The sequence below is a fragment of the Seriola dumerili genome, unplaced genomic scaffold, assembly GCF_002260705.1.
Source record: "Seriola dumerili isolate Sdu_G_001 unplaced genomic scaffold, Sdu_1.0 BDQW01000017.1, whole genome shotgun sequence".
NCBI lineage: Eukaryota > Metazoa > Chordata > Actinopteri > Carangiformes > Carangidae > Seriola > Seriola dumerili.
Genome location: NW_019174272.1, coordinates 6331657 through 6347459, shown reverse-complemented (window position 1 = coordinate 6347459; position 15803 = coordinate 6331657). Strand labels below are relative to the sequence as shown.

Here is a 15803-nt window from a genome sequence, read left to right as displayed (position 1 = left end):
CCAGAACATCAGATATTAGCTCCATTATTAAAATTAGAAGTGCTTCCTTTATAGTACAAATTATCACTTCAAATGATCCTGCACAGGTTATTAAAAATATATCTGTAATTATCAGACTGAGATTCAGACTGTTAATTATTACAGGTAAAATTACGAGCAGTGGGTGAATGTCTTTGCAGAGGTACACAGGTATGTGTCTCTTTTGAGCCACATGCCATGGGACAATACACTGGCTCACAGCGTTAGTGAATCATTCCAAAATTCATTACAAGCGCTCAGTCCTTTTCCTGCCTCCTGCTTGAGGAAAAAGCAGGAGAAGAATAGCAGTAATGTACTCTGGATGACCTCCACTTTCTAAAGAGAGGAGAAACCAGCCTTTTTTTTTTTTGCTTTTTTTTTTTTTTTGCTTTTCAATCCCCATCAAAGACGAGCTAAAGGAGGGACAGCATTCCCCTGCTCGCCGTCATTAATCATAGCTTTCTGGGAGCAAGCGCATATTAATTTCTGTCATCCCAAACATCATTTGGTATTGTTATGCCACGGCTTAGTCCTCATTCACCAGCAGACGCCGGCCGTTCCTCCTGGTTTGAGGGAAGACAGGGCCTGTGTGGCTGTGTTTCAGAGCAAGAGGCCTTTATCCCTGGGGCTCTGACACCAATTAAGCCATTTCACCGAGAGACGAAAACAGGGCCCGCCGTTTCACTGTAACATGAGCCAGCACCTAGCTGCTGGCCCCTCGCCATCTTTCCATTACTTCAGACACAAAAATGAACTTCAAGGACTTAAGAAAATAAAGAGATAGTATGCTTGGCGAATGGTCATACTGACGAAACCCCCCCCCCGAGGAAAAAAAAAAAAAAAAAAAAAAATTTTCAGGATCAGTTTCAGGTGACCAGTTTGTCTGTCGTTAACTCCACTAACACATTTATTCATAAAGATATAAAATATATATTTAAATTCACAGGCAGTATCAAATCAGTGTGATAGTATTATGCCACAACTGATAAGAAAAATGCTCAGTCTGCACTTCCTTTTACTTCTCTTTTTTCCCCACAGTTGCCTCTTGGCAGGCAGCAGAGTGGAGCTTGTCTCAGGGCTAAAGCAGAATAATGCAAGGTTTGTTATGAATTAAATATCAGAAATCTTAACACAGCAGCCAATAAGAATTATTTGCCTTATTAAAGCAGCAGAAGACGCTGATTAAAATTTCATTGCATTGCAGTCTTTTTCCCATTTCTGCCTTCAATATATCATTCTAATGTATGAAACATGTGGAACAATGGCAGATGGAACAATGGGAAGAGGGGCTTCATTTTCAAGCTCGCAAATGAGGAAAAGAGCTCAGATTTCTTTTTTTTTTTCTTTTTCCTGTTTTTGGAAAACAATCTTGTGTAAAGAAAAGAAAGGTGACGGCAGTGTATCACTCTGTTTTTGTCAGGCAACAAGCTAAAGTGTCAAAATATTACAAGTGGGATTTAAAATGTGTACATTTACTCACTTGTGTTTTACCTGTAGGAGTAACACCTCCACATACACACACACATACACACACACAAATACACACACACACACACACACACACACACACACACACACACACACACACACCAAAATGTTCTAAAATACAGGCATTTATCTGCCAAGAAAAAATTTCAGTAGCCGTTTCTCTATCAAAAATTTAAATAAAGAAATAGTTACTTGGACAAAAACAACAATAGGGACAGAAGCAGGATTGTCTTCAGTGTTCTTGCACTCACAAATGATAGGTCATTTAGTTGTCCACATGTAATGTGTACAGAGTAAATGAACATCATGGTGTCTATTGTCCCATGAGGAAAACTCTTCCCTGAAACACTAGAGCTAATGAAATAGGGACCTATAAATAGCAGAGTCATTACTGAGAGAGGACTTGCTTTGCACCAGTCGTTCGCTGTAACCCTTTTTACACTAATAACTGGCTCTACGGAGTTACATCTCCTCAGCCATCGAGTGACACACTAATGAACGTCATGTCATGAGGAGACTTAAGGAAAAGTTCATGTTGAAAGAAAAAATCTGAGTGTTTTTTTTTTTTTTTTGCTGTAAATAAACAGAGCTGGACGCTGACAGAATAAGGAGGATACACGCGTGAGTTTTATTTTATTTTTTGTTACTTTGTGTTTCATAAACACAGGTTGTCAGCTTTTTTTTTAATTTTGCATCATAAAACAGAAAGTGTGAAATATTAAAAGTCTTTGGTTTTGGCATTAACTTTGTTTCAAGCAGTAAAAAGTCCTTTTAAAAAAAGAAAAAAGGAAAGTTTGGTTTAACTGTGTCTGGCAGGTCAAAGGTCTTTTACAGTTTTGACAAGAGCACAGCCGCAGTGATGCGTTCAAAAAAAAAAAAGTACATGTTGACAAGACAACAAGTTGTATCATTCACATCTCTGTTCAGTGTTTCAGGTCATCACTTGAACTAGCTTCTCCCTGTCAGCTTCGGGTTTCTATCTCTACACTCAGCCACAAACAGATGCCGCAAAAAGCAAAAGAGGCAACAGCCACGTTCCTACTGCTGTAAACTAATTTCAATCAATCCTTCCTTTTTGCATCCAAAGCAGCCTCTGCTGGCTGCCACCGCCTGAAGATAACTATTTCACCACCTCTGTCATGCCTAATTAACAACTCAGATGTACAATTCAGAAATTTCGCAATTAACCTACTAAAATATTGTTGGAGAATGCTAATTGTTATGCCAGTTGCCATAAAGACTCATTTGCATAACGTATGTGCAAAAAACAATTATGAGCTGTTGATCGCGCAGGAGCCCGCAGAAAACGCTTGGAGCGATTGGAGGGGGAGCGAGGGAGACGTGTGCAAGATGGGTGCCCGTGTGTGCAGATGGAGGGACAGCACTGAATCATCGTACAAAAAAAAAAAAAAAAAAAAAAAAGGTTTGAGGAGCCGTGCGCGCGGATACCAGGCAGCACCGGTGCACAGGCATCCATCTCCACGGCACAAAAGCATTTACCCTTCCAAACGAAACTGACATGTATACTCTTTGTTTTTTCTCCCTTTTCCTCTTTGTCTGCCTCTCTTTCTTCTCATCTTTGCTGATGGGGAAATGGAGGGTATTTGGGAGCTACTTAGATAATAACCACATCTTTCCCCGGTCCCCCTCGTGCTTTAGAGGAGGAAGCACTAGTGGCCCTGCCATTGAGCCAGTCAGGAACCCAGCTGTGCGCGAGCCATTCGGCACAACACTATCTAGTCACTGCAGCCGCATCACTGGGGCTCTCTGAGACAAAAAGCAGCCAAAGTCAATTGTCTCTCCTGCTGAATAGCTTTCTGTTCTCTGTCATGCCTTTGCTGGAGCTTTTTCAGCACAAAGAAAACCCATAAGGTAGAAAAATAAAGTCAAATTAAATATATTTTTGTTCTCTTCCTTATGATAATAATAATAATAATAATAATAGTAATAATAATAATGATAATGATAATGATAATAATAATATTAATAATATTAATAGTAATAATTATAATAATAATAATAATAATAATAATGACAATAATAATAATTTTGTATTAATAATAATAACCCTGTTGGAATGAGAAGGCTCATTAACTTTGTCAGGGAACATTGAAATTAATGTTCCCTGTAGATTTCAGAAATGCTTACCTCCTCAGTCCTAACTCTATTTACTCCAGGTAATGCTTTTAGTCAGCCTCGCATGTGGTTAATTACAGGCTCATCCTGAACTGTCTTTAGTTAACACAGTCCTTCCTAGCTGAACATTACATATAACATAGGCGAAGCGATAAACAGACATGAGAGCATGTTTAGCGGTTTCCAGAAGCCAAATCAAACATGTGAAACACGACGCCGACATTGGCTCGGACTGTGAGAGTAGTCCCTCCCTAATCCACTGCTTTAAACACTGGATCGGAGCATTTATCAGCCTGAATCTGCCACACGCTCTCTCTCTCCCGCTCTCTCTCTCTCTCTCTCTTTCTCTCTCTCTCCGCTGCCTCTCCAGACCCCCCGTTTCTGAACCTGATGAGTCAAAGGTCAGGAAAACAACAAGTCAATACGCAGCCAAAAGAAGCGCCATGCAGCTGAGAGAGCTGTGGAGAGGGCTAAGCCTCTCTGTGGCACTCCGTGATTTAGCCTGTAATAGTTTTCTGTAATCTCTTTCTATTGATTAAACCTCACATCAAAGAGGAGTCCTGCTACAGAACCTCTCTTTTCCTGGTCAGAAATACCATATGGAGGTAATCTTTCACCTTTGTTATTCTTGCCGCTCCCGCTGCTGCTGCTGCTGTGAGCTTCTCTTCCAAGCATGAGAGCAAGACAAGGGAGTAGCCAGCAGGATAAAACAAACCCAGCACAGAGGAGTAACTGCAAAACTCATCTGAATCACAGGCCATTTTCACTCAATGCATTCATTGTCTTCCCATGCAGCCTACAGGTAAAGAGGTGCAGCATGAACGCAGCCTTTGTCCTGGAACGGTCAGAAAACGTGAGAGAATCAAACACTTTAATTGCCATTTTTCTTTATGTATACAACCAAAAGAAAGAAAAAAACATCACACACTGAAGGACAAAGAACACCACTCGCCAACCGAATCTCACATGCAGCTTATCTAAATGCAAAACCAAGAAAATCTGGGAGGAAAAAAAAAACCCCTCCTGCTAAAAACACTCAATTTAGTGACAGGCAAATGACTTCATGCTGCCACTTAATCTCATTTCTTGCATAATGCTCTCTAATTAGCATATCAAAGTGAATTAATACTTCTAGGGCATTAGCAATGCAGAAATATGCTGTAGCTCTATAATAACAGTTAGAAGACTGCCAGAAACTTCTAAACACCCTGAAAAGTCCTCAACATGGCTTTCCAGTGCTAGAAACAGCACGTCTTCACCTCTGCTAAAACCCAGAAAAATCAAGATTAACATCGTTCTCACCGATTTGACTTTGTCTCGCAACATAATACTTTTACAATAAACACGTCCGAAGCTTTGAAGCTAAACCTTAGACCCACCATTCATCTGCGCACGAGACAATAGGTCGAGATAACATGATACATGTGCGCAGTAATTACACAGATGATTCTTGGACGGCTTTCAAATTTATTATTAAAAGTCATTTTCAGCCAACGGTGGATCCCATGGCTAAAAGACAGCGGCCCCTGTGCCATCTGAACGCACATGAAAGGACCAAGGGGAGCCCTGTGAACGGTGCTACAGGAGCCAGTGAAAGGCTCAGTGTGTGCTGGAAAAACAGGCCGGTCAACAAGGCCACCAGACCAGCTGAGCTCTGTCAATGGCTAAGAGGGGGAGGCTGTGACTCTAAACCACAGGTTAACCATGCACACACACACACACACACACACACACACACACTCACACACACACACACACACACACTCACACACATACTCTCACACACACACACACACACACACAAGCTTGTTCTCCCTCTCCTCTCTGTCTCATCTCTTTCTCACACACACATATTCCCGAGCACATACACTCTTTGACACATGAACATATATTAATCCATTTTTTTTTTTTGTTGTCATTCTCATTTACTTTTTCATGCTACTTAAAGCGGCAGTACAAAACACCGAAACCAGAGACAAGTTTCCACAAGCAAACTGCTAAAACATCTGATGATTAAAGTGACTAGAGTAACAGGATGATAATATAACTTTAGTTTGAAAATATAAATAGCAATCTTTTTTTTTTCTTTTTTCACTGAGGTTCGACAGATGCAGCAACGATTCTGTCCTGGAAGACACTTTCACATTAAATCAATGAGCGCACACAAAAATAAAAGCTGGCATCTTGCGAGATGTGTGATCTCACACACAAACACAGCAGAGCACCTCGGCTCACACTGTGGACCCTCTGCCTGACCCTGTGGACGCCACCTGTGTTGGGGAAGTTCATAAACTTTTATGATCTCCCCGAAGCCAATTTCCTCATAAACTGCACAAAGGTCACAAATCTGACAAGACATCAGGTTTGCTAAATTACACTCAACCCACAGCATTGTTTTCTACATATTTGTATTTGCTCTTTGTCTGAGAGATGTACAGATCATTTGGAAAATGTACAGCAGTTTCAATATGTGAAGCATCAAGGTCAGTACAAAGCTGTTATCACCGAAAATCATTTAAGAATTTAAAGGGATGCAGTTTATTATACGCCCCATAAACATTGTGGGCAAAGTGTAAAAACAGCAATCTGTCTGTACAAAGGTGTCTTTTTAAAATATACATATATAATGTATAAAGTTGAAGCTATAAGAAAAATTATAAGACACAAAAACGACAGCTTTAATTTGAACTGTCTCTCATATATGTGTGTAAATGTGCACACACACACACTGAAAGTTTTCAACCCTGAGAGTTGATGCTTTTACAGAGCAACTGCACAATATGCAACAAAATTTTTCTTTTTTTCCAAATGAATTTTTTTTCAATAATTTCCTACAAGCTGATTGTGTTAGTTGCATTTTACAAGCATCAACAGCCCACGTTTGTGGGGAAGGCGTCTGCATGCAAGTGCAGGACAGTTACTGACTGAGAGTGTATAGTTGCCTTCATATGTTGAAAGCGTGGAAATTGTTGGGAGGTTATAAAGCATGAATTCTGTGTGATCTCAGCTATGTAGAGCATATGCTGCGGGATTTCCCCCATCCTGTTCAGTGCCAGTGTAGTGGGGCTGGAAGCTGGAGCTGAACTTTCTGTTTAAATCCAAGCAACCAGTGCTGGAGGAGATGAAACAAGAGCATCTTCAGTGGGAAAAGGAAAAAAAAAAAATCTACCTCTGCTGCTACAACAGGACTGTTTCTGTGTGGCACAATGACATATTTAAAAAAAAGTGATTGATTAATTTGGGCAGAGGTCCCTTGTAACCTGGATGCAGGCTGCCATCGGATCCCTGGGAGGTTGAAATCTCTATGTGCTATCGCATTCAGGCTCCTGTGCTATTTCTCTATGAGTTGATATTTTTACATAAAGGTCTTACCTGTCTTTTCTTTGATTTCACAGAGAACGCTGAAGAGTGCTGGTTTCATTCTGTGACAGTTCAGTCCATGTTTCCTGTTTCAGTATGAGAAAAGATAAAATATTGAAATAAGTTCACTGATCAATCACATGTTAAACATTAACAAGTGAATGGATATTTTCAGATATAAAGTTTAGTTGTCACTATGGTCCAACACAGAGGTCTTTCCAAAGTTATCATTTGTAACAGTGGAGAATTTGCACAAAGTTGGGAAAAAGGAAATAAAAGTATCTGTTAAATAAATTAGACTAATAATAATGCTCCATTATAAATACAATGCCAATGCAATGGCAATTCATTTCTATAATGAGCCTACAGGCACTCATTTTCTTTTAGCCTATAGTTGTGCAGATGTATGAACATTTACTACAGGACATGTGTGCACATGAACTTTCTGAACAGCACGACCTCTCTCAGTTTCACACAGGCAGTTTAAATAAAAAGCTGTTGTTCCCTCAGTGACAACTTTCTCATGTGTTAAAGCCCTGCGAGGCACTAAATACACCTCAGTGGAAGATTATCATTAAAGCCACTCCAGTCTATTGTTATGCATGGGGGAGTTAAGTTAAGCGGGCCACAACTCAGCAATGATGCGTTCAGCGTTTTGGGGGGGCGAAGTTAATAAAACATATAAATCAACCAACTTTGCTTGCGCCTCGTCCAGACTCTGATCAGTTATGGTCATTATTTGATGGAGAATGTCACCAATGTCTTGTTTTCTTCCGTCTCCGTCTGTCCCATCGTGTCCATGTGGAGGCGGCAGTGCCATGCCTCCTTGTACCGAGTGGCCAGCCAGACTAACGCCGCCGATCGACTGCATGATCCGGGCTTGATCGTCCATTGTAGCCGCTAAAGAGTCTGTGCACTGAGCCACACAAATTGAAAAACTCATATACGAAATCGGCTACAACATGTGCCGCAGACTGGAGGGATGTACGGCCGTGGGCTTCTTCAGCGATGCAGAGCAGACACGGTGATTTTCTTCTTCTTTTTTTTTTTAAAATGAAGACTAGCAGAGATGTTTTAGCGTAAATCTTGTGTCCAAGTTCTCGCTGTCCTCTCGCTTTTTTACGCGCGGTCCAAAGTGCCAAAACGCGTGGCTGCGTTTGTAGAAAAATGCATAAATCTTTATTTTTATCTTCTTCTTAAAACTTCTCTGTCAAAATTGACGGTCCATCGTATCCCGCACGAATCCTCATGCCAATCTGTCTTTTCTCTGGGATTTGACGGGTGGTAGAGACAGAAACGCTCCTTGGTGATCTCTCATTTATTAGCGCTCTTCATATGGGATTCCCATCGCATTTCCTCTCCAAAAAATGTCCAAATCCTCCGCGTGAAGCACCGGCAACAAAAATATCCAATGTGGAAACGTGTAAACAAATCAAAAAAAAAAAAAAAAAAAAAAAAAAAAAAAGAGAGAGAAAAAAAAAATCTTAGGCTTGCAGGTGTTGCCAACTATAAATGTGCAGAAATGACTCCCGCGACAACTGACAGCATTTAAAAAAATATATACACAATCTGCTGCATAAGGTGTCCAAATGTGACTATAAAAAATATGAAATGTACAAAAAGTTAGGGGTTTCTCTTTAGAAAAAAAAAGGCAACAGCGAGAAGAAATTAATTAGGATACAACGCTGTGTACAGGCGATGCGCAAAAAAATATCTCGCCCTGCTGAAATTTATGAGCTCCAGCCTCTGCCTGTGTGTGTTTTATGTTGTTTGATGGCAGCGGTAGTGAGCGATTGACAGTGTGCCAATGCCACTCACTCAGTGCAGACGTGTCAGAGCAGGGAACAGGGGTAGAAAAAAAAAACATACAAAATACGAAATGAAAATGCACGCTCCGCCCTGCAGAGGAGGGGTCTATATTCTTGTCACTTCTCGCCTGAACACCGAAAAACAAAATGTTAAGAGCTAGTACTTAGGATGGTGATTATAATGATGAAAGCACGGCAGAGTCCCCCTCTCTCTTTCTCGCAGCGGCGGCAGCAGGGTATCCTCGTTTCCTCACGCGTGCACGTGCAGCTATGTGCATATTCTCTAGCAGTGATAAAGATTTAGCCCTGCAACCACACAGCCAAATACATAATGAGAGTTTTTATACAGTTTGATGTAGAACTGCACAGTCCCCTGTAAGCCTTGGTTCAAGCCAGGCAAGCAGTAGACATGTTTATATTATTGGAAAGTCAAGCTCCTCGACCAATCCCGGGCTAGACTGACGGAGACTGACGATCCGAGTGTCCTATTACTGGCAGATGCATGATGGCGAAAGCCCACCCACTCCATCCCTCCATCTTCACACTGCTGGTACAAAAGGATGGGAACTTCTGATTGGTCGTTGCTACGAGTGACATCCATTGCACAAGCAGGCGGCGCTGCTCTGTGCTCCTCCGCAGTTGCTATGGCAGCAGACAAGTTGTTGAGCTGGATGCGAGGCAGCAAATACACTGTGCACCTCCACAATAAGCATCTAGATCGTGGATTTGTAAAGAAAAAGGAGGGAAAAATGGGGTTTTGCTTTCATTTTGTAGGCGTTTCATGATACTCACGCAGGATTAAAGCGAGAAGAGTTAAAGGCAGGTTAGATTTTCCTACACTGGAGTGTTATAGAAAGACAGCATGTCATGATGCTGAACTTTTGACAGAAGGGGTTTCTTTGATTTGGGTTTGATGATGACTATGGAATAAAGTGGCAAAGTCGACATAAATAAGGACAAATCTGCCACGTCATGTACAGTTCTGTTCGCTCACATGAGATATTATCTTCTCTGGCAGCCAAAATAACCATTATGGGTGTAATTTCTACGAAAACCCATCAGATAATCTATAAATATGTTAAAGTTTGGCTTCTAAGTAGTTTATAGTGACACATTATTTAGAGATCTTTTATATTTCCAATGTTTCACTGAACTTTTATATTTAATTAAGCTAAGAAGAAAAAAACAGAGAGAGGAAACAGCGTAAAATTCATTTGAAGAGATGTGTGACACTTTGAGCTTTTTTGTTTCCATTAGCCTCTTTTTAAACTGATGCACTGTTGAACTGCTGCACTGATGAGACAAACAGGGACCAGAATTCAGACAAAGTTGACAAAAGAGCACAGTTTATTCTGAGGAGGCTGGTAGAGAAAAAAAAAAAAAAAAAAAACATTTCTCATGTTCCAAGAGGTTTTGTTGGTGCTGGTAGGTTTTAACACACAAGGACGTGACGTTTTCACTTTTAAAGGCACTGTGTGATCCATCCTTACAGATTTATTTACACTATGCACAAACAGACAAACCGTCATTAGGTATTTGGTTTCATTTGCTGTTTGAAAACACAAAGGGAGCTGAACAATTTCATAAGATTGTGAAATTGGTCAAAAACATCTGCAAAATGTCTTGCAACACCGTGTTTATCCCCTTCAAAAAATGAAAAAGTAAAAAGAAAACAAACTTGCAGGACACCAAGTAGAGCATCACCTTCAAGTCTGAGCTCCTGGTTTGGGATTAAATGAAATAAACACCAACAACATCTCTGACAGGGAAGCTCTTGGTTTTACAGTGTTACACAAAGCTTCAGACTGTAACTCACTTTTCTCAGTAAAGATCAAACAGACATAAACACGATTTGTGAGACACAGGGTTGATAATGAAATACAATTTTCATCCATTTCTATTAAATTCCATCATTTGTTATTAGTCATTATTGCAAGCTCTGACGAATACTGAGTTAAGTACGTCCATCAAAAATATTGTGCTAAAAATAACATGTTCTCTTTGGTCAAAAAAATGTTGGACGGATCAGGAATTACCTGGTGTTAGGTTGTGAATCATCTTCATGCGTCAGAACTGAGTGACCGGATTTATCCTCAGAAAAGGAAACAACTTCTACTTCGAGAAGTTCGACTGTAGTCACGATACAGTGAGTCATTACTTCAAATAACTGCTCACAATGTTTCATTATCTTGCTCGACAATGAAGGGGACATCACCCTGTCTGTTTTTTTTTCAGCAACTGAGGATGAGTCAAAACTTCAGAGGTCTGAGAACAAATGATGCATTACATTACTTTTAGTACATTTAGTTTTATATGACACTACATGAAAATAAATTGATATATTTTGAATTTATTGATAAGTATCTTCAGACATTCATACAAGTGTTCAGTTTGTCCTTAAAACTTGAGGACATAAGTAATGTTGACCTGAAGTTATAGATCTAAATATCACAAGATTTCAATATTTGAAGAAAAAAAAAAAAACAGATTGTATTTAGCGGCCTGTGTTGTTCTGCTCATTCATTTGACCTTGAAGCATCGGAGCAACACACTCTTGAGTTTAGTAAATGGGAGTCCCAGGACTACTGCATTTATCATTGAAATACTGAGCTGTCAAGTCACACTACATACCTGTCAAGAAGGGCTCAAAGGTACAGCTCCGGCTCCTCTCCTCTGTTGCAGTGCATGATTCTTCATTGCATTGCATAGCAGCGCTATTCACCGTTGTTTTCAGCCATATGTCAACATAATTCATTTCCGTATGTGACAGCTCCTTACAGTAAGACACTGTGGTGCTACTAGTTCACAAAACCATGTTTACACAACCAAGGGGTTGTGCTACCCACTGTTTTCTGTACACTTCATTTTCTAAAATGTCTTTAAAATGCTGCCGGTTTGATTCTTTGAAGAGGAATCATTTACATGTAATTTGACAAGTTGTTTCCACATGTACCGTGCATTAGGTTAAATAAAATGACAATATTTTTACAAATGAGCTAAGCGAGGCATAGAAATAAGCACCTATGAGTGTAGAGACAACACTTTGTCATCATGCTTCTCATTGTGACATCTGAAAAGACCCACAGGTGCTGTAGAAAGTGACTGTGTTGTCATATTTCATTTAGGCATCCTTCTGCAAAGCTGTAATTGCCTAATTAGCTTGTTAATTAGGAGATTAGCATTTACTGATAGAGTGGCTTGCTCTGTTGTGATGAGAGTAATACAGATTAAGTGAGAAGTTATGGGTGCATGATTTCACAATTTTGCTGTCCACAAAGGGGTCACAAATCATTAAAAGATTTGTGAAATCGCTGCTTGTATTACATCTGAAGATGACGTTCGTCTTTCCTCTGAGCTTCCTCGAATCAGAATTGGTTTTGAAGACAGTGAAAGTATGCTGGTGAAGGTAGCCTGTCACACGGCGGCGAGATACCTCCTGGTCTGAATGTCGCCTGTATGATCCCCCTGTTGCTCGGGGAGATTGGAGGAAATGACCGAGCAGACGGTGCCAGAGACATTACTAACCCAATTATGAACAGTCTTTCATTTGGTTTGGATACTTTATTCTTATTTATTTCCTGGTATTTGTCGCTGGTACGCGTACACTTTGTCTTCATTACGGTTGCACACGTGAAAGCACAGAGAGGTAGCATGAATATTTGTCGAATCTGCTCCTTGGTTTCGTGTAGTGAACTAATATCCAAGCAGAGCTGAACTGCAAAGTTCCTGGTATCAGGTGTTGTGTGTTGCAGACAGTGGTGCATGAAGCGTTCAGATCCTTAGCTTAAGCGAAAGTAGCAATGCCACAGTGTAAAAACACTATCAAGCAGAATTATTATATATTACATTACTGAATAATTTGTGCTGATGCATACATTTATAATAAGCATTTTACAGTTGTAGCTAGTCGCGGAGGAGCTAATTTTAAACACTTTATATACTGCTGAATACTTTAATCTACAGCAATGTGTCATATTTTATGAGCTGATCATATGTTTTCTATGTAAAATCCTAATCTGCAAAGAAACTGGTAACCCTGCTGGACTCGATGGATTTGTTACATTGCAGCACTGACTGTACAAAGTGTGTTTGAAACTATGCAGAAAATATTTCATCTTCTAACAAGTGCTGTTAACTCCCCCTGTGGTTATTAAATCACTTCAAGTGTTAGTGTGGGAGGTAAACTAATAAACTGGTAAGAGTGTTACATGCACGATTAGAGGGTTGATACATCTCTGACATGTTTGTGGGACAGGGGTAGATTTAACTTTGTTAGTTGTAAGTTTGTAGTTTGTAAATCTGGGCGAAACTACTACAATCTTAATCAATACAGCATACCTACTGTGACTTCAGCTACTCCAGTGGAGCTGCTCAGTGTCCCACTCTGGCCACACTTCATTCATGTGTGAAACTGCACAAATACAAAGCAGGATGTTCCTTAAAAAGTCAACCTTTTGATAGAGTTTTAATCCCAACAGTGTTATACGTAAGGAATCCGTTTCTTTAGGAAGTCAAGACAGATGTGAGAGATCAGGAGCAGGCAGTAATCGGGGGGGAAGGTGAGAGGTACACAGCTATACTGCTCACCACGATCAATCATACTATACTTGTCCTCCCTCGACTCTCTCGCTGTTACTGTCTCCACTGAATGCACTTCTCTCTTTGCTTAAAATTATTACACAGGCCATAAACCCAGAGAGGTGAGTGTCCTGTTAATGTGGGTACATGTAGTGGTTGCAGTAACCTTTAAGATTGGCCAGCCAGTGGTGGTGGCTTGGACACGGGCCATATATTCTGGTCAATACCAGAGACAGGGATTGACTTGGGGAGGCATTTTAAGGCCTTACATTTTAATTGTTATCCAGGCTGCAGCCCAAATTGATTCTCAGGAGCACAATAAAATCAGACCTTGATTGCAATGCTTTCATTGCAAAATTCACATGTGTTTGACAGATTTCTAAGACTTTTTTTTTATGTGACAAAAAACTGGTGGAAGTCGGCGATGAAAGGGATGTCATGGAGCGCTGTGCTCACTCTGTTGCCATGTGACACTGATGTGGATCATCTGCAGGAAAATTGATGGACAGATGTAACGATCTTCAGACGTAACTGAAGGTTTTCAAAAATATCAACTAGTGTCCAATTAAATATATTAATCTGAATTCCTTTTGAGCATACGCTGCTTCATTTTTAAAGTCAAAATTGAAACTTAGGCTCATTTTGTGAATCCGAAGTCTTCATCGAACTGCACCCGGCATACACAAGATTGACTCTGGACTTTATCTCACTTACTTTATCTCCTTCATATATTTAATTGTAAAGATTTAAACATTAAATTTTACAACTTTTGTCTCGCTTCAACATCAATTTGTCTGGTAATGAAGAGAAAATCTCCGAAGAGGTCAGAGTGTAGCGTGTCTAAATCAATGTGGCCAGACTGCCCTCAACTCAGCTTGAGTATTGACATTATGCCAGCTATGACACCATAACTCAGCCCACTGCGATGGTCATTTGATAAATGGTATCATAAATTGTTGACAAAACAATTTGTGATGTATTATGTTACCGATGGGTTGTACTGCTTATCAAATCAAGTAATCTGGCAGGGCTCTCCATTCATCAGCATAATGCAAGCTCGCGCTGTAGATAGTGATGACTTTGTTGCTTTGTCGACATACAGTTCAAATGTAGTGTTGCTGGAAAGCAGGGAGAGCCGCTACAGTCAGAGTTTCATTATTTTTATGAGGCTCTTATGGAGGTACAGCGCCACTGTCTTTTTTTCTCAATCGAGGGAAAGAGTGTAGCAAAGCTGTATCAGTATATTGTTCAGAAAAATAACTCGTCTTATCTGAAATGGTCTTTGGTGCATGGAAGAATAGCGGTGTGTATAAACAAAAGTCACATTTGGATAAAAAATGAATGAAGCAACAGCAAAAAGAGGCACGATGCATATTTTGTACATAAACTCTGACAATGTTTTCACCTGTGACAAAGTTCAAAGTTTGATATTTTGGCAAATTATGCACTGTCTTAGTTAGATGAGAAGACTGCCACCACGCTTATGTCTGTGCGGTAAACATGAAGTTAGCTTACAGTAGCTTAGCAGAAAGAACAGGGTGAAACATGTTGTTTTTACACTTTGGTTTGTGTAAGGATTAAACAAATAAGACTTATGTCAATTGGTGAACTTTAAGGAGTTATTTGTAAGTTTTGCCATAGCCAGCGTTAGCGTTAACAGCTGTTTACGTAGAAGTCGAGAGGAAAGGTTGTGAGTTCAGCATCAAACTTCATTCCTTTACTCATCAAGAGCTGTCTCCAGTGGTGGAAAGCAACGCCAATGTCAACTCTATCACGTTGTCTCTGTATATTCTTCTACAACAATGGCCAAAGTTCTTGTCAAGCAACAATCACCACCACCTGCTCCCGGCAAGAAATCATGTTCGGCGGCAGAGAAAACTTACAAATAGCCGCTTTAAGGGATGGTAAAAGGTGAGTTTTAGTACGTTAGTAAGGAGCCAGGCTAACTGTTTTCCCGTGTTTATAGTCTTTGTGCTGTGCCTAGCTAACAAGCTGCTGGCTATAGCATAATTTTACCAGTACCAAAATACTTCCCATCTCAGTCAGAAAGAGTATATCTATATTTCCCAAAATAAAACAACTTTTTTCAGATTTAACAGATTTTCCACATATGCATGAATACAATTCGATGATTGTGAGTTAGCTCTAAATGAACAGCTTTTCTTTTTTTTTTAAAAAAAAAAACACCTTGTTTAATATTATTAAATAGAAAATTCTATGAGCTGAAATTCTCATTTACTGTGATAAGTAGGTTTACTTTATAATGTTTTGTTTTGACATGCTGACACACATGTCAGTAGATAAGACAGTTGTTTTTCCTTTTTTCAAACATGTGTCATCCTTTATTTCCCATGAAAACATGCCACATAGAAAATGATCCTATGGCACCTAACAACTCAGTGAGTGCATTAATGT

General features: G+C 39.9%; 1 protein-coding gene across 6 annotated transcripts in view; it reads right to left on the bottom strand.

Moving 5' to 3' along the window:
• The window catches only part of pbx3 (PBX homeobox 3), a 57763-nt gene extending 49327 nt beyond the window's left edge, over positions 1–8436 (bottom strand). For all 6 annotated transcript variants that reach the window (XM_022753713.1, XM_022753721.1, XM_022753729.1 and 3 more), the window contains exons 1-2: positions 7698–8436; positions 7015–7088 (exon numbers count right to left, since the gene is read on the bottom strand). In XM_022753713.1, the coding sequence (XP_022609434.1) occupies positions 7015–7088; positions 7698–7945 (322 nt within the window). In that variant the 5' untranslated portion in view covers positions 7946–8436. The remainder of the gene's footprint in view (positions 1–7014; positions 7089–7697) is intronic.
• Between the last annotated feature and the right edge of the window lie 7367 nt (positions 8437–15803).